The following is a 12634-nucleotide window of genomic DNA, read 5'->3' on the forward strand; positions in this document are numbered from 1 at the left end:
ATAGACATCATAACAACACAAACTGTAGATGGACATGATAGCAATACAAAATGTAAATGGACGTCTGATCATAGCAACACAAAATGTAGATGGACATGATGCAGTGGTGTGGTGTGGTGTGATGTGGTGTGTTGTGTTGTGTTGTGTTGTGTTGGTGTGGTGTGGTGTTGCGTTGCATTGTGTTGCATAATTGCATTATGTAGTGTTGTCCCTACCCCTCCCAAGGGTTATACATGGGCAAGTACAACACATAATACTCCTATATCATAATATTTTACATAAATTTAATAAAATATGAAAATAAAGCAATAGAACAAATAACTTGAGGGGGTTTGTACTGCAGCATTAACATATCCATAACCTACAGCACTCTGCTGTTTTGTATCCTCTAGATAAAACATTAAAGAGTGTAGAAAACAAGTCAACCTTGATATCAATTATAACACACAAAGAAGTCATTATGCCATTAAAAGCAAATTTGCTGTCAGAAAATTACTGACCTGTCAGACTTTTGATAAATTTAATATCTCAAGAGGAAAACCATTATCGTCTTCATAAATACACAGTAATGTAATTAGGAAGTCAGAAAGAAAATGAGAATTTATCATCAATAAAAAGTTTTGTTCAAAGTATAAAGATTTGATATTATAGAAGTGATGAAAATTGTGTAACTGACTATTGTGTACAGGATTATAAATTGCGTGTGAAGTATATGATTAGTAATAAATTAGCATGCTAGTGCATAATATTTAATACTAACTGTGTTGTGACTAAGCTTGAGATTAGACTATGTGAAGTGCAAAAGGGGAATTTGTTTCTACAAATTAATCAATTTTTGTCAAAAAGAAGTGAGATTAGAATATTCCATCTGATTACTTAATTGTGTAGGTTATGATTCTTGGTCAGTTAATTGGGGTAAAAATGTCTAGTGTGTATGTGTATGTGTATGTGTATGTGTATGTGTATGTGTATGTGTATGTGTATGACTTGGGTATGTGTATGTGTACTGTAACTTTAATGAAAAACTTCAAAGATGGCTAGTTTGAACTCAGTCTTACTATACATGTAGTATAGTCCAGTGCTATCCTGCATCAGATCTCGGGATCTATCTAGCTATTAATAGAGAGTGTAACAGTGTGTGATACCATCAGTATGTTTTATGGGACTGCCCGTGTAGTTTTACGTGGCTGCCTGTGTCCATTTTTTGGGGAATATGTCCTCTGTGAAGACCCGTTCACCCCCATTTCCTGTAGGAAATTGCCAAACAGATATTATCCAATTCAGATGTCATCTATAATGTGCAGATGTTTAGAGAGTACACAACCATCACTGAATATAATTAGTCAGAGCAGAGCAAGGCATCATAGCGATCACATTACAGTACTTTTCCCCAAAGCGAGTCAAAGCTGTTGAATGCATTATTAAGATCATTGAGCCTGATCACAAGTTTTCATGTTGAGATAGACACCATAAAGATATAACACACACTCATCACTTACACCATGGGCTCTGTGTATAAACAGTAACCACTACACAAGGTAGAAGTTCAAACAAAATCCATGGTCAGCAGCCAGTGAAAGTTGGTAGAATCTGTTAAAGTAGTATGGATCATGTTACTGAGTATATCATTAACTAAATACAGAGCCCACACTGTGTAAGTGATGTTTGTGTGTTATATTTATGGTGTCTATCTCAACATGAAACCTTGTGATCAGGCTCACTGATCTTGGCAGTTCATTTAATACATGTAGCTTTGACTTGCTTTGGGGAAAAGCATTGTAACAAAGGTAGCATACAATGTAGTACATCTTCAAAGTATTTATAACATGTTTGGCCACATACCGTTACATGTATTCAAAATGGTGTTTTTTTGTGTGTGTGATAAATTGTATATCTAGGCATGCTCTAGTGTGCCAACATCATTCCGTCCAATTGTGTCTCCTGACAGTGATTTTCTTTGTCCTGGCCATAGAGGGGACGGCTTTCAAAGTTTCATTTTAAAATAATGAAATTGGTCAGAGGTCATGAATATTTAGTTAGGTTATGAGAAAGAGAGAAATTAATATAAAGGCAACCAATTTGACTGTAATATTTTATACCAATTATACATAGTATATTATCAGTCTGTAATGATAGTAACAAAAAGATAAAATAACAAAAGGAATGTTTACTTTAGTTTATTGTACTTTCATTTAACACTGGAAGTCTCCCAACACATCTATACATATAGCATGTACATGTACATGTACGTACATATTGTATATACACTCTGTAATTACCATATTACCCATCATTACAAATATATGATCTATAAAAGTCGCCATATAGTCTCCATCAATACAGCTGAATGGTATACCGGTACATTATTGGAATCAGATTAGGGTATCAACATACTAAAACTACTTTAGATTCTCTCATCGGAGAGACTCTTGGGTTTCATTAATCCTGACAAATAGAGAAAAGGACCAGATAAGTCTTGTCATTGCTCCAACTACTTTGGGTTATTAACAAAAATTACCCAAAAACAAGGTCCACAGGGAGTGATTGTTTTGTTTTATGATGGCAGAATCTCTGTCTACAAAAAACTTAACATATCTTAGGAGATTAAGAGTAATGATAGCGAAATAAAGATACATGTAAACACTGTCTTTGCAGTCAGTGTGTTGAATTATAAATGTAGCCTAACTTTTAGTACACATTATCTGAATACCTTTAGAATTTATTCTCATTACTTTCAATGGATAATTTCTCTTTTGTTATAAACACGAAATTAAAACAAAACACTGCTCCTTTCCTTAAAAGGCATCCCCTTAAAAGTAATACTATTTTGTATATATGTAACAGGAGATCACAAGTAAATGAAAAAGCTGTAATATTATAAATATTCAAGTTTTTACAAAATGTGGTGAGAATGTCCATATTACATATATTTCCCACTTCTTTTACTTCGTTTCTATTTTTTCTTTGTTCATCATCCATTCATTCATTCATTCATTCATTCATTCATTCATTCATTCATTCATTCATTCATTCATTTATTCATTCATATATTTTATGAATTCAGAATGTCTCTGATGAGAGGCAGAGCCATAGCTGAGTTTGAACAATGGCAGCAGATTTCATGACGCATGGATTCACTCTCTCTCTCTTTCTCCTAATCAATTTATTCTCATTATTATTATCAATATTGAATGGAGATAACATGACTGTATTGTGATAGTAGACTTCATTCTCTATTGTACTCTTATTGTGTAATTGTCCACACATGAGCAGTCATGTGAAACACCTCATAGAGTGAATGGAAGTCTTTGTATATATGTGTTTCTCTTGGAACAGATGGTCAGCGTATATGGAATTCCCTAACCATCTGCATATACCATCTTGTATCCACAACAGACAGATCCTATTTCTAGAAATGATCTCACCACCACTGTCATTTGAAGTGAATACCAAGCCCACGTTGTTCACCATGCCTTTAATATTTTAGCCTTGGAGATCCCAAACTTCACCAATATCCATTCTCCCTGAGAGATAGAGAACATTATGGACAGAGTGTGTGCAGGGTCTGTGGTGAAACCTCCTATTTCACCTAACTGTATATCATAGACATGGCCTGGAATAGCATGATTTCAATCTTATCCATGTTCTCTGTCCCAGGAGAATGATACTGGTGAAGTTTGCATGACAGACTTGCTAACAAGATGTTGTGAATGCACTATGAGTTGCTATGGCATGAAAGTGCTTAAATGTCTTCTCTTCAAATGATTGAGATAATGAGATTTCAACTGTATCCAGATAAAACGAACACAATTACAAATGCTACAACTTTCTAGATAACTTATCCTAGTTGCCCCAGCCTTCTACTATGCATTCCCAATGAACTTCATGCCAAAAACAAAATATACAGCTTCCAAAGCCTTTCTACTGACATCACTTAGAACCATGATTGCTTGTACCAACATGTATGAAAATAAAGATTGCACAGAGTATTTTTGGCTATGTCCATGGCCATATGGTCAAAAATAATTGTTATACATTACAAAGTAACAAATACTTTCCATTCTTCATGATTGATAACATGAGTAAGTTTATCACCTGTACTAATACAGCAAAATAAGAGTAAAACTATGCATGCATGTGTTTGTTTGTTTGTTTGTTTGTTTGTTTGATTGTTTGTTTGTTTGTTTGTTTGTTTGAAAAGGGACAGTTGATTCACTTGTCAACAGGAAAGGCCTGGCTATACCAGAGTGGCATACAGACTATCTGGATGTTCCCAACTATGAGTACATGTAATGTGTGCTGTAATGGGGTTAAACTGTTACTGTGTACAACTTGAACATGTGGAACTTTGAATGTATACCACATGTTTGTGTAGTTGATCTATTGATGTAAGCTGACCTCCTTATGGCAAATCTATAGTGTATGTAGTCTTTATAGTACAGCAGTCAATTTACATCATTCCTACATGTTTCAAGTTTGATGTATATTATTACTACACTGTTATCTCAAGGAATAATCATAGATCTCAGGTTAAATTTACGTAACAAAAATAATACTTTATACTGCCGTATAAAAGTTGCAGGACTCTAACCTTTGGCATCACAACACATTATTTGAAGAATTCATCCCAATCTTTTCTAAACTGTAGGATTTACAAGATAAATCTTTAAATTAAGATGCTATTAATCCCTATGTCTTTACTGATAAGATAGTACCCGGTAGTAATAATCCAAGACAGTTGGATTTGAATATTAGTTCAGTAACCATGCAAGTAATTAAGTAATATTAATTATGTATATCTTTGTACCACAGATTGAAGAAAGATTACTTCAGCAGTCAGAACAGGTTGAATCTTTGGTAATGGTCAAAGGACAACCCAATGTCATCAACAGAGACTTACCAGTGTATGAACAAGCTTTCAAGAAACATGGTTTTACTGTGAAGACACCACTAGGGTATAAATCTGCTGGCAGATTAGTAGAGTCAAATGATACTGTGTATAGTAACACTGACGGTATGTATAGGATTGTTATTACATGAATTTTGCACTTTTTTAAAACAGTTTTGAATTTGCAGAATCACCAAGAAAAAAGTTTTCTCAGTGATAGCATTACTGATGAATATGGAATTAAAAGATGAAAAGAAATGTACGACATATAAAATTTCAAAAATCATGCTATAGACAAGGCTGTTTTTGTCTAGTATGTATGTGCATAAATATGAATCTGTTTCACATTTTTTTCTCCACATTGATCTTTTTCACTATATACAGCTGATGAGGGAGCAGAAAGTCAGCACCAACATCAAATGAGTACAACCTATGAATGGGAGGGATGGATGGTGTTATTGTGTATGACATTTACTGATGGAGATAGTTCATCACAATCTTGTCTCAGTCAGTCTTCATATTCACATCTGACTTCATATCAGAAGGTATGGAAATAACTTTGATGGTGGGTAGGAAGTTACCTCATTTGTAGCTCAAGTTTATTTGACTATCGTCAGTATATCTTGGTCATCTTGGGCACGCAGCTGAGATCAAAAATACCTATTCAGGCTATTCAGCTATCTTGTATTTTGCCATAGTTTGGCAAAGATCTTTTAGTCTTATTTTGTTCTTTCAAAACCTCATAAAATAATCTCAGACAGATTCAGGCATCTATGTGAAAGACATTGGGAAAAAACGCAGTATATTACAATCCCATACAGGGACTATGGTTGTAGCCCATTGAATTCTAAAATTAAAATGCACGTAATGATACAACCTTCCTATATTCCTATGGAGTCTGAAGCACTGCAGCACAGCTTTAGGTTTGGACATGGAGCTAGAAACAGAGATACCTCTATGCATGGTTTGAGTAATTGAAAGAATGTATGGAAGTCTGTGATCTCTGTGAAACTCTGACCATATATCATTTTTTAAACTAGTATCATAGTCAGTTGTATTTTATACAAAAAAGTCAAAATATGATTATACAATACATTAAGTGAGTATTTGCTAGATGTTAATATTATCTTTTGAAAATGATCAATGTTGACTGGCACAAAGGTGATAAATATAGTTATGTCCATGTTGCTTTGAGATACAAAAATGTGATTACTATGGTATCAGGTTAAGTGGTGTCATAAAACCATTACACCTAAACTGTCAAGTGGATTGTATAATTTCAAAGCTGTTTATTTTAGAATTGATAAAGTCACAGACTGCATAGGTAGGTAATTGTCAAGTTTGGAATATCACATGTGCCGTTCAAGTACCTGTATGTAGTACTTGGCACTTTGTATACTACATTAACCTGTATTTGATCAAAATAGTAATTCTCTGTCTTAGAATTCTTTCAGAATGAAAACACAATGGTAGCAAATCCTCTTACATTTCCTATGTTCACTCTCCGTAAAATATAACTGAAGACATTAAATTGAGATTAAGACATTATAGAACAAATTGTTATAAAAGAGACTCCAGATTCTAAAATCAATCTACAACTTGTGTATTTCTGGAAAGCTGAAGTTTCATAGTGTCAGAAGGTGAACAGCCCCTTTACAAATGTACAAGTCTGGAAGTAATCACAAGTATGTTAATTCTCTTGAGGGAAAAATAGTTGTTAACCAATTCTCTGCATTGTTTGTATTTCTTTCAGATTAATCGTATTCCAGGGATAAGAAATTCATTGTGGCGTAAAGATAGTTTCTGTCATGCAATGACTGCAGCACGTAAACTTCCTTGTGAGTACAATATTATTGTACCATTATTTCCTGATCTCAAGAGTATATCAAGTCTGGTTTCTGCTGACTTTAAAGTTTTTTGTACAATTTCTATTCATTTTTGTATTAGAGAGAGAGAGAAATGTGATAAAAGTGACACTTTCCTACATTTGTTTATATGTTTAATGTTTAAAACCATGTTGGAGGAAAACTCAGAATATTTAAGTTCATGAATAAGATGTTTTGGAAATGACTACTACCATACAATATTTGCATGGAGACAAAGTGAAAATAACCCTGTCATATTTCTCATCCAAACTAAAAATTAACCATATAGGTACATGTAGTACATGAAATTATATCAACCATAGGTTGTACATGCCCTGGTTAGTTTTTGAATGTTTTAGAATCTCAAACCTCTACAGACGAGGAAAGTGATGAACAATTGTGAATTCCTCCTTGAATCCTTTGAACTCCAGGAAAATACAATTATTTGTAGATCAGCCATAGAATGTTCAAAACTAATTGATGTACATGTCAACTTTCCATTGTCATTATTGATTAATGACAATCTGTTTGGTGAGGTGCAGAAATTAGTCCTGAACCTGGAAAAAAACCCAAAAGACTCCATAAAACTATAGAGTGACTTCAAATTGTCTATAAACCATGTAATTAATTTATATTCCAAGCTTTGGGAAGGCCATGACCAACCTTCAGCTTCTTTTTTGACTATTCACTTTGTACTTCACACTAAGTCGTTTTCTACTTTGCACTAACACTGTGTTTTTGCCTTGTCATTTACAATTTTAGTACTAATTTTATTTTCCTTCTCAGCACTCAGAAAGAGTCAGCTGTCACCTTTATGTTGGGTTTTACCAGGACAGTATGAACAGTTTCTAAGTGTGGCAGATGCATTAGGTAGTGAAGCCAAGTGGGTGTTTAAATCACCCTACCCTGGTGGTACTATACAACTTTTACAACCTACAAAGGAAAGAGACTTTGCCAAGGTTAAACAGTAAGTAGCTGACACAGCAATTATCATCAACTTCACTACATTGTCCTCCATATACAATAAAATAGAATGTTAAACTATGTTCCATTAGAATGTCGAAGCTAATGCCTGTACCTGACCTTTTGACATTTCTCTTCAAACTGTGAAAGATTTAGAGAAACACAAACATTTTAGAATATACCTGTGTTTTATAGTTATGTATATTCTTGTGGTTTTCTTTTGGTGTTTTTTTTTTTTTTTTTTTTTTTTTGGGGGGGGGGGGCATCTTGAGTAAACTGATGTCATTTTCTGTAACAGAAGTAAGAACTTGTTAATAAGATCAGAGTCTATTCATATTTCAGTGGGTTGGGGTGGGGATGGGGTTGGGGTTGGGGTATGTGTAATTAAGATGTTTTGTTCATAAAGCATATATTAAAATGTTATCTTGATCAGTGCCTTCGATGTCTTTAATTATTCTTGGTAGTTGTGGTGGAAGATGGGTGAGAAGGGTTATTTGAGAATGGGGTTACAAGGGTTATTTGAGGAGGGGGTTAGAAGGGTTGTTTGAGGAGGGGACAAGAAGGGTTGTTTGAGGAGGGGACAAGAAGGGTTGTTTGAGGAGGGGACAAGAAGGATGACTTGAGGGTGAGGTGAGAAGAGTTATGTGAAGAAGGGACTTTTTATCTATTTCAATCAGTGATGATGGGACTAGAATATGTGTTGTCCATGTCTTTCATTTTCTGAAGGCTATTTACAACTTTGTATTTCAGGTACAGAACACAGAAAGCAGTAGTGCAGCAGTACTTTGATAATCCACTTCTTATTTTTGGAATGCCTATCAATATCAGAGCCTATGTCCTGGTTACTTCAGTGTCTCCACTCAGAGTATTTCTTCACTCTGAAGGGCTTGTCCACTACAGACAAGATCAAAAGAGTTTCAAAAAAGTCAGTACACCATTGTTGTTTTTTTAATTTTTAGTTGACAACACTATATTAAGAATGACCTTGAAATGTATAGTTGGCAGGTTTTAAATATCAAATTAAAAAATTCATGTAACTACAATAGTAATGGGAGAGAGAAAGAGAGTAATTATAGAATGTTTTGCCAATGATATCAGAATTGTTGAAGTAAGAGTTTTGCAAAAGCAAGACAAAAGTAGAATTGTTATTAGCTACGTGGATGTAAAAAATACATAGTGGGATCAATAATTCAATGTAAAAGAAACTAAAGAAAAAAGTAATTTTAGTATTGCTAACATCAACAGACACAATTGTATAGAATGGTAAAACTTGAAGTCAGTTGAAAGATGCCGATGTAACCGATAACTAATTAATAGTGCCAACATGCTCCATATTTCTATATCAGGTGCCAAACAGAACTTGGTATTTCGCTCAACTGAAGCAGTATTTAAAACACAACCATGGTCCAGAGTCAGCAACTGTAGCCTTCAAAAATATGGAAGCTGTTATTGTGCAGACATTACTGGTGGCAGAAACTACTCTGGCAGCACACTTTGGTGGTTTTACTAAGTTACCATCAGACGAACCTTATAGGTGAGAAAATATTATATTTTAAGTTTTACTGAGATATCATCAAATGAAGCTTTTAGGTGAAAAATGTCATGTGTAAGTTTTAGTAACATTTTCATTGTGCATGCAGTAATTTAAGACCAGCAAAAGGCCAAAATGTGCAATCCCTGTAGCAGTTTACAATTCCAACTATAGAGGGCGCTGTACAACATGATTCTCATCTATCTTTACCACGTGCAGTGTAGCTGTAGAGTGCATTGCATGAATGTGTACATATGAACACACAACCATGTATTCAGTAAATATATCTCTTCAGTAGAAAAAAGCCACAGGTTTATCCCCGGGTATTTCTTACTTATACTGAGGGAATATAGAAACAAAACAGTATATACATAGTTCTCTTTTGTGTGGGACTTAGAAAGCCAGCCAAATTGTAGTTCACCCTATTAGAGAATATATACTGATTTTATGGTATCATTCAGAAAATAAAAAAAAATTTAATCAGATTTTAGTTATGTCTTGTGTTATTAAATTTCTCCTGTTTTGATTTGATGCAGTATGTTTTTATATGAAAAGGTAGTGTAAAAGTATACTGCATAAGTTGCAACTCTTGTATTATTCATTTCAACATTTATGCTATGATTTTAAAATATTTTTGTAAGAGAGAGAGGGGCAAATCTAGTAAATTTCCATTGTTGCCTCTATAGTCACATTATTGCAGTGGAAACCCAGTCGAACTAAGGTAAATTCTTACCTTCATATTACCTTTAACAATAGTTTACATTTACTATTTACTATACTTGGTTATGTTTATATACATATTTGATTCTTCTTTATTACAGATGTAAAAACTGTTTCCAGGTACTTGGGTTTGATTTGATATTCAATTCCACACTACATCCAATTGTTGTTGAGGTAAGTAAGGGTTAGTCTTGTATTAAGACCTCGGATCTCTGATCCAGGGAGGATGGGGAGTTAAGACCAGGATTAGGTTCAGGTTGTTGTCAGGTTAGCCTCCCTAACATACTCTTGATGTATATTACTGACTATGACAGGCCCACTGTACTCTAAGTATCTCTATAAATGTTATATATTTAATAATCAAGATAGGGAGTTAGGATCTAGGAGCAGGATGAGTTAGACTCCCTAAGATACACTTAATGTATATTGCTGACAATGATGGGTCTACTTTTACTAAGTTTAGTTTGTTGTTGTTAAAAATAGACTCCCCTAATATTATCATGGTATATATTGTTTGCTATGATGTACCAACTGTATTCTAAGTATACGGACATTCTCACATGGCCTAATAATCTGTTTTGTGTTCAGGTAAATGGTCAGCCTCACATGCAGGCAACTTCTAGTGATGATGGATGGGCCAGTAATACTATCAAACAAAATGCAATAGATGACACAGTTGGTATTTTGTTTGCCAAGACACCAGTAGCTGATGAAGTTGCCGAGGCACTTGAACAGCTAGATTCAAGTATTGGTGTAGTGGTAAGTATTTCTAAATAAATGTACCATACTTGGCAAAATCTATCTTTCATTTCTGTGTTGTCATACCTGAAAATACCTATGACACAAGAGCAGTGTCTCCATTCATCTTGCAATTACAGAATTTCTTCGTTTGTATCACATACTAGTTATAACCATGGGCTTGGAAGGAGAACATTGGGGTGGGGATCATTAAATCTTATTACTCATGTTTCCCTGTCACCTTACCAGGTTCTCCAACAAAACTACAATACAGTGTATTGTAAACTGTACCATTATTGCTTCTCCATCCTTACCAAAAACCCTGTATCAAGGTAGTCTGTACTGTAATGCACATAAAGTATTTTGTTATCATCAAATTTCTAGTGACAGCTCTACACAGTTTTTGAATGAATCGTTCACATTGTCATTTTTGTATATGTAACTTTATGACCAATACCTTTATATACATTTACTCATGTCATATCTGTCTTTCCAGGGAATTAACTGCCAGCCTTTACATCAATTATGTCTAACCAATGAAGACTTGGAGTACATTCTGAATACCAGGAGAGAGACTGTTAATAAAGGCAACTTTCAACAGGTTTGGAATTATGATAACTTCTCTGACCATGTATCCAGTTCGAGAAATAAAAAGATAGTGACAAATTTGGCCAACTGAATTTGAATTGTACTAATTTGTGGAAATCTCCTAATAGAGAACAAGCTATTATTAACATGATATGTCACCAATTTGACCACTAGTAGAGAACCTCCTTATGTCACCAATTTGACCACTAGTAGAGAACCTCCTTAAGTCACTAATGTCACCTCTAGTAGAGAACCTCCTTAAGTCACTAATGTCACCTCTAGTAGAGAACCTCCTTAAGTCACTAATGTCACCTCTAGTAGAGAACCTCCTTTAAGTCACTAATGTCACCTCTAGTAGAGAACCTCCTTTAAGTCACTAATGTCACCTCTAGTAGAGAACCTCCTTAAGTCACTAATGTCACCTCCAGTAGAGAACCTCTAACAACATCTGATATGCAAAGAAAACTTTCAAATGAAACACTTCAAAAGATATAACTTTAGTCTTACCCAAAGTTGCTGAGAAAATTCATACAATCCAATTTGTTCAAATATCAGCAAGATTACACAGTTTTAATTTCAATGTTATGTATTTACAGAGTTAAAAGTAACTGACTACTTCACCAGTACGTGCGCTGGTTATCAATCCAAATTATTTACTATTATACAGTTTTACAGAATACCATATTTTATTGATTGTGAAGTGTTTGTTTGTTTGTTTCCAGCTTTATCCTTCCTATGATTGTACCAAGTATAGTGTACTGCTCAGAGATTTACAAAGACTAGGCAGTATCAATCTGAATCCTATAGGCAGTGAGGATGCAATGCAGCCACAATTCATTGATCAACCTATCCATGGTATCTCACCAGTCAATACACTTCACAACACCGCTGAACTACATTCCATTATCTCAACAATTGAACAGTATTACTACTCTAAAGAGACAGAGAATAACAACGATTTAGAAGATTTGGGACCAGAAGAAGACACTTATAGTAATAGAACTGATAGAGGATTACAAAAACAAGGTTATATTGCCAGTTTGATTGATAATGTATTTGATGATGATGACAGGACAGTTGATATCAAGTATAGAAGACCACAATGTAGTGAGGGTAAGTTGATGAACTTTTGTTCAAAGAATCATGTTAGTTCATAATGTTACACTGAAAGGTAACCTTTTTTGCTCTAAAGAAAATGAAGGAAAACGTAAATGATAAAAACCAAAACCCAATGGGACACCCAAGTAAGTAAACAGGTCTTAAGAAATTAGATATTCTGAAGACAACTATATAAAAGAAAGATAGTACTCCTCTATAGCTGTTGTGGAAACTTTGTCAGTA

At 34.3% G+C, this 12634-nt stretch overlaps 1 protein-coding gene across 1 annotated transcript in view; it reads left to right on the forward strand.

Annotated features, from left to right (window-relative positions):
• Positions 1-12634, forward strand: part of LOC144434706 (cadherin-like and PC-esterase domain-containing protein 1) — a 40147-nt gene that overhangs the window by 13098 nt on the left and 14415 nt on the right. Inside the window, exons 2-11 of the mRNA XM_078123569.1 lie at positions 4813-5014; positions 5273-5433; positions 6642-6726; positions 7540-7720; positions 8467-8641; positions 9063-9250; positions 10069-10141; positions 10556-10726; positions 11202-11306; positions 12016-12406. Coding sequence (XP_077979695.1) covers positions 4813-5014; positions 5273-5433; positions 6642-6726; positions 7540-7720; positions 8467-8641; positions 9063-9250; positions 10069-10141; positions 10556-10726; positions 11202-11306; positions 12016-12406 — 1732 coding nt within the window. The remainder of the gene's footprint in view (positions 1-4812; positions 5015-5272; positions 5434-6641; positions 6727-7539; positions 7721-8466; positions 8642-9062; positions 9251-10068; positions 10142-10555; positions 10727-11201; positions 11307-12015; positions 12407-12634) is intronic.

The sequence above is a fragment of the Glandiceps talaboti genome, chromosome 1, assembly GCF_964340395.1.
Source record: "Glandiceps talaboti chromosome 1, keGlaTala1.1, whole genome shotgun sequence".
Lineage (NCBI taxonomy): Eukaryota > Metazoa > Hemichordata > Enteropneusta > Spengelidae > Glandiceps > Glandiceps talaboti.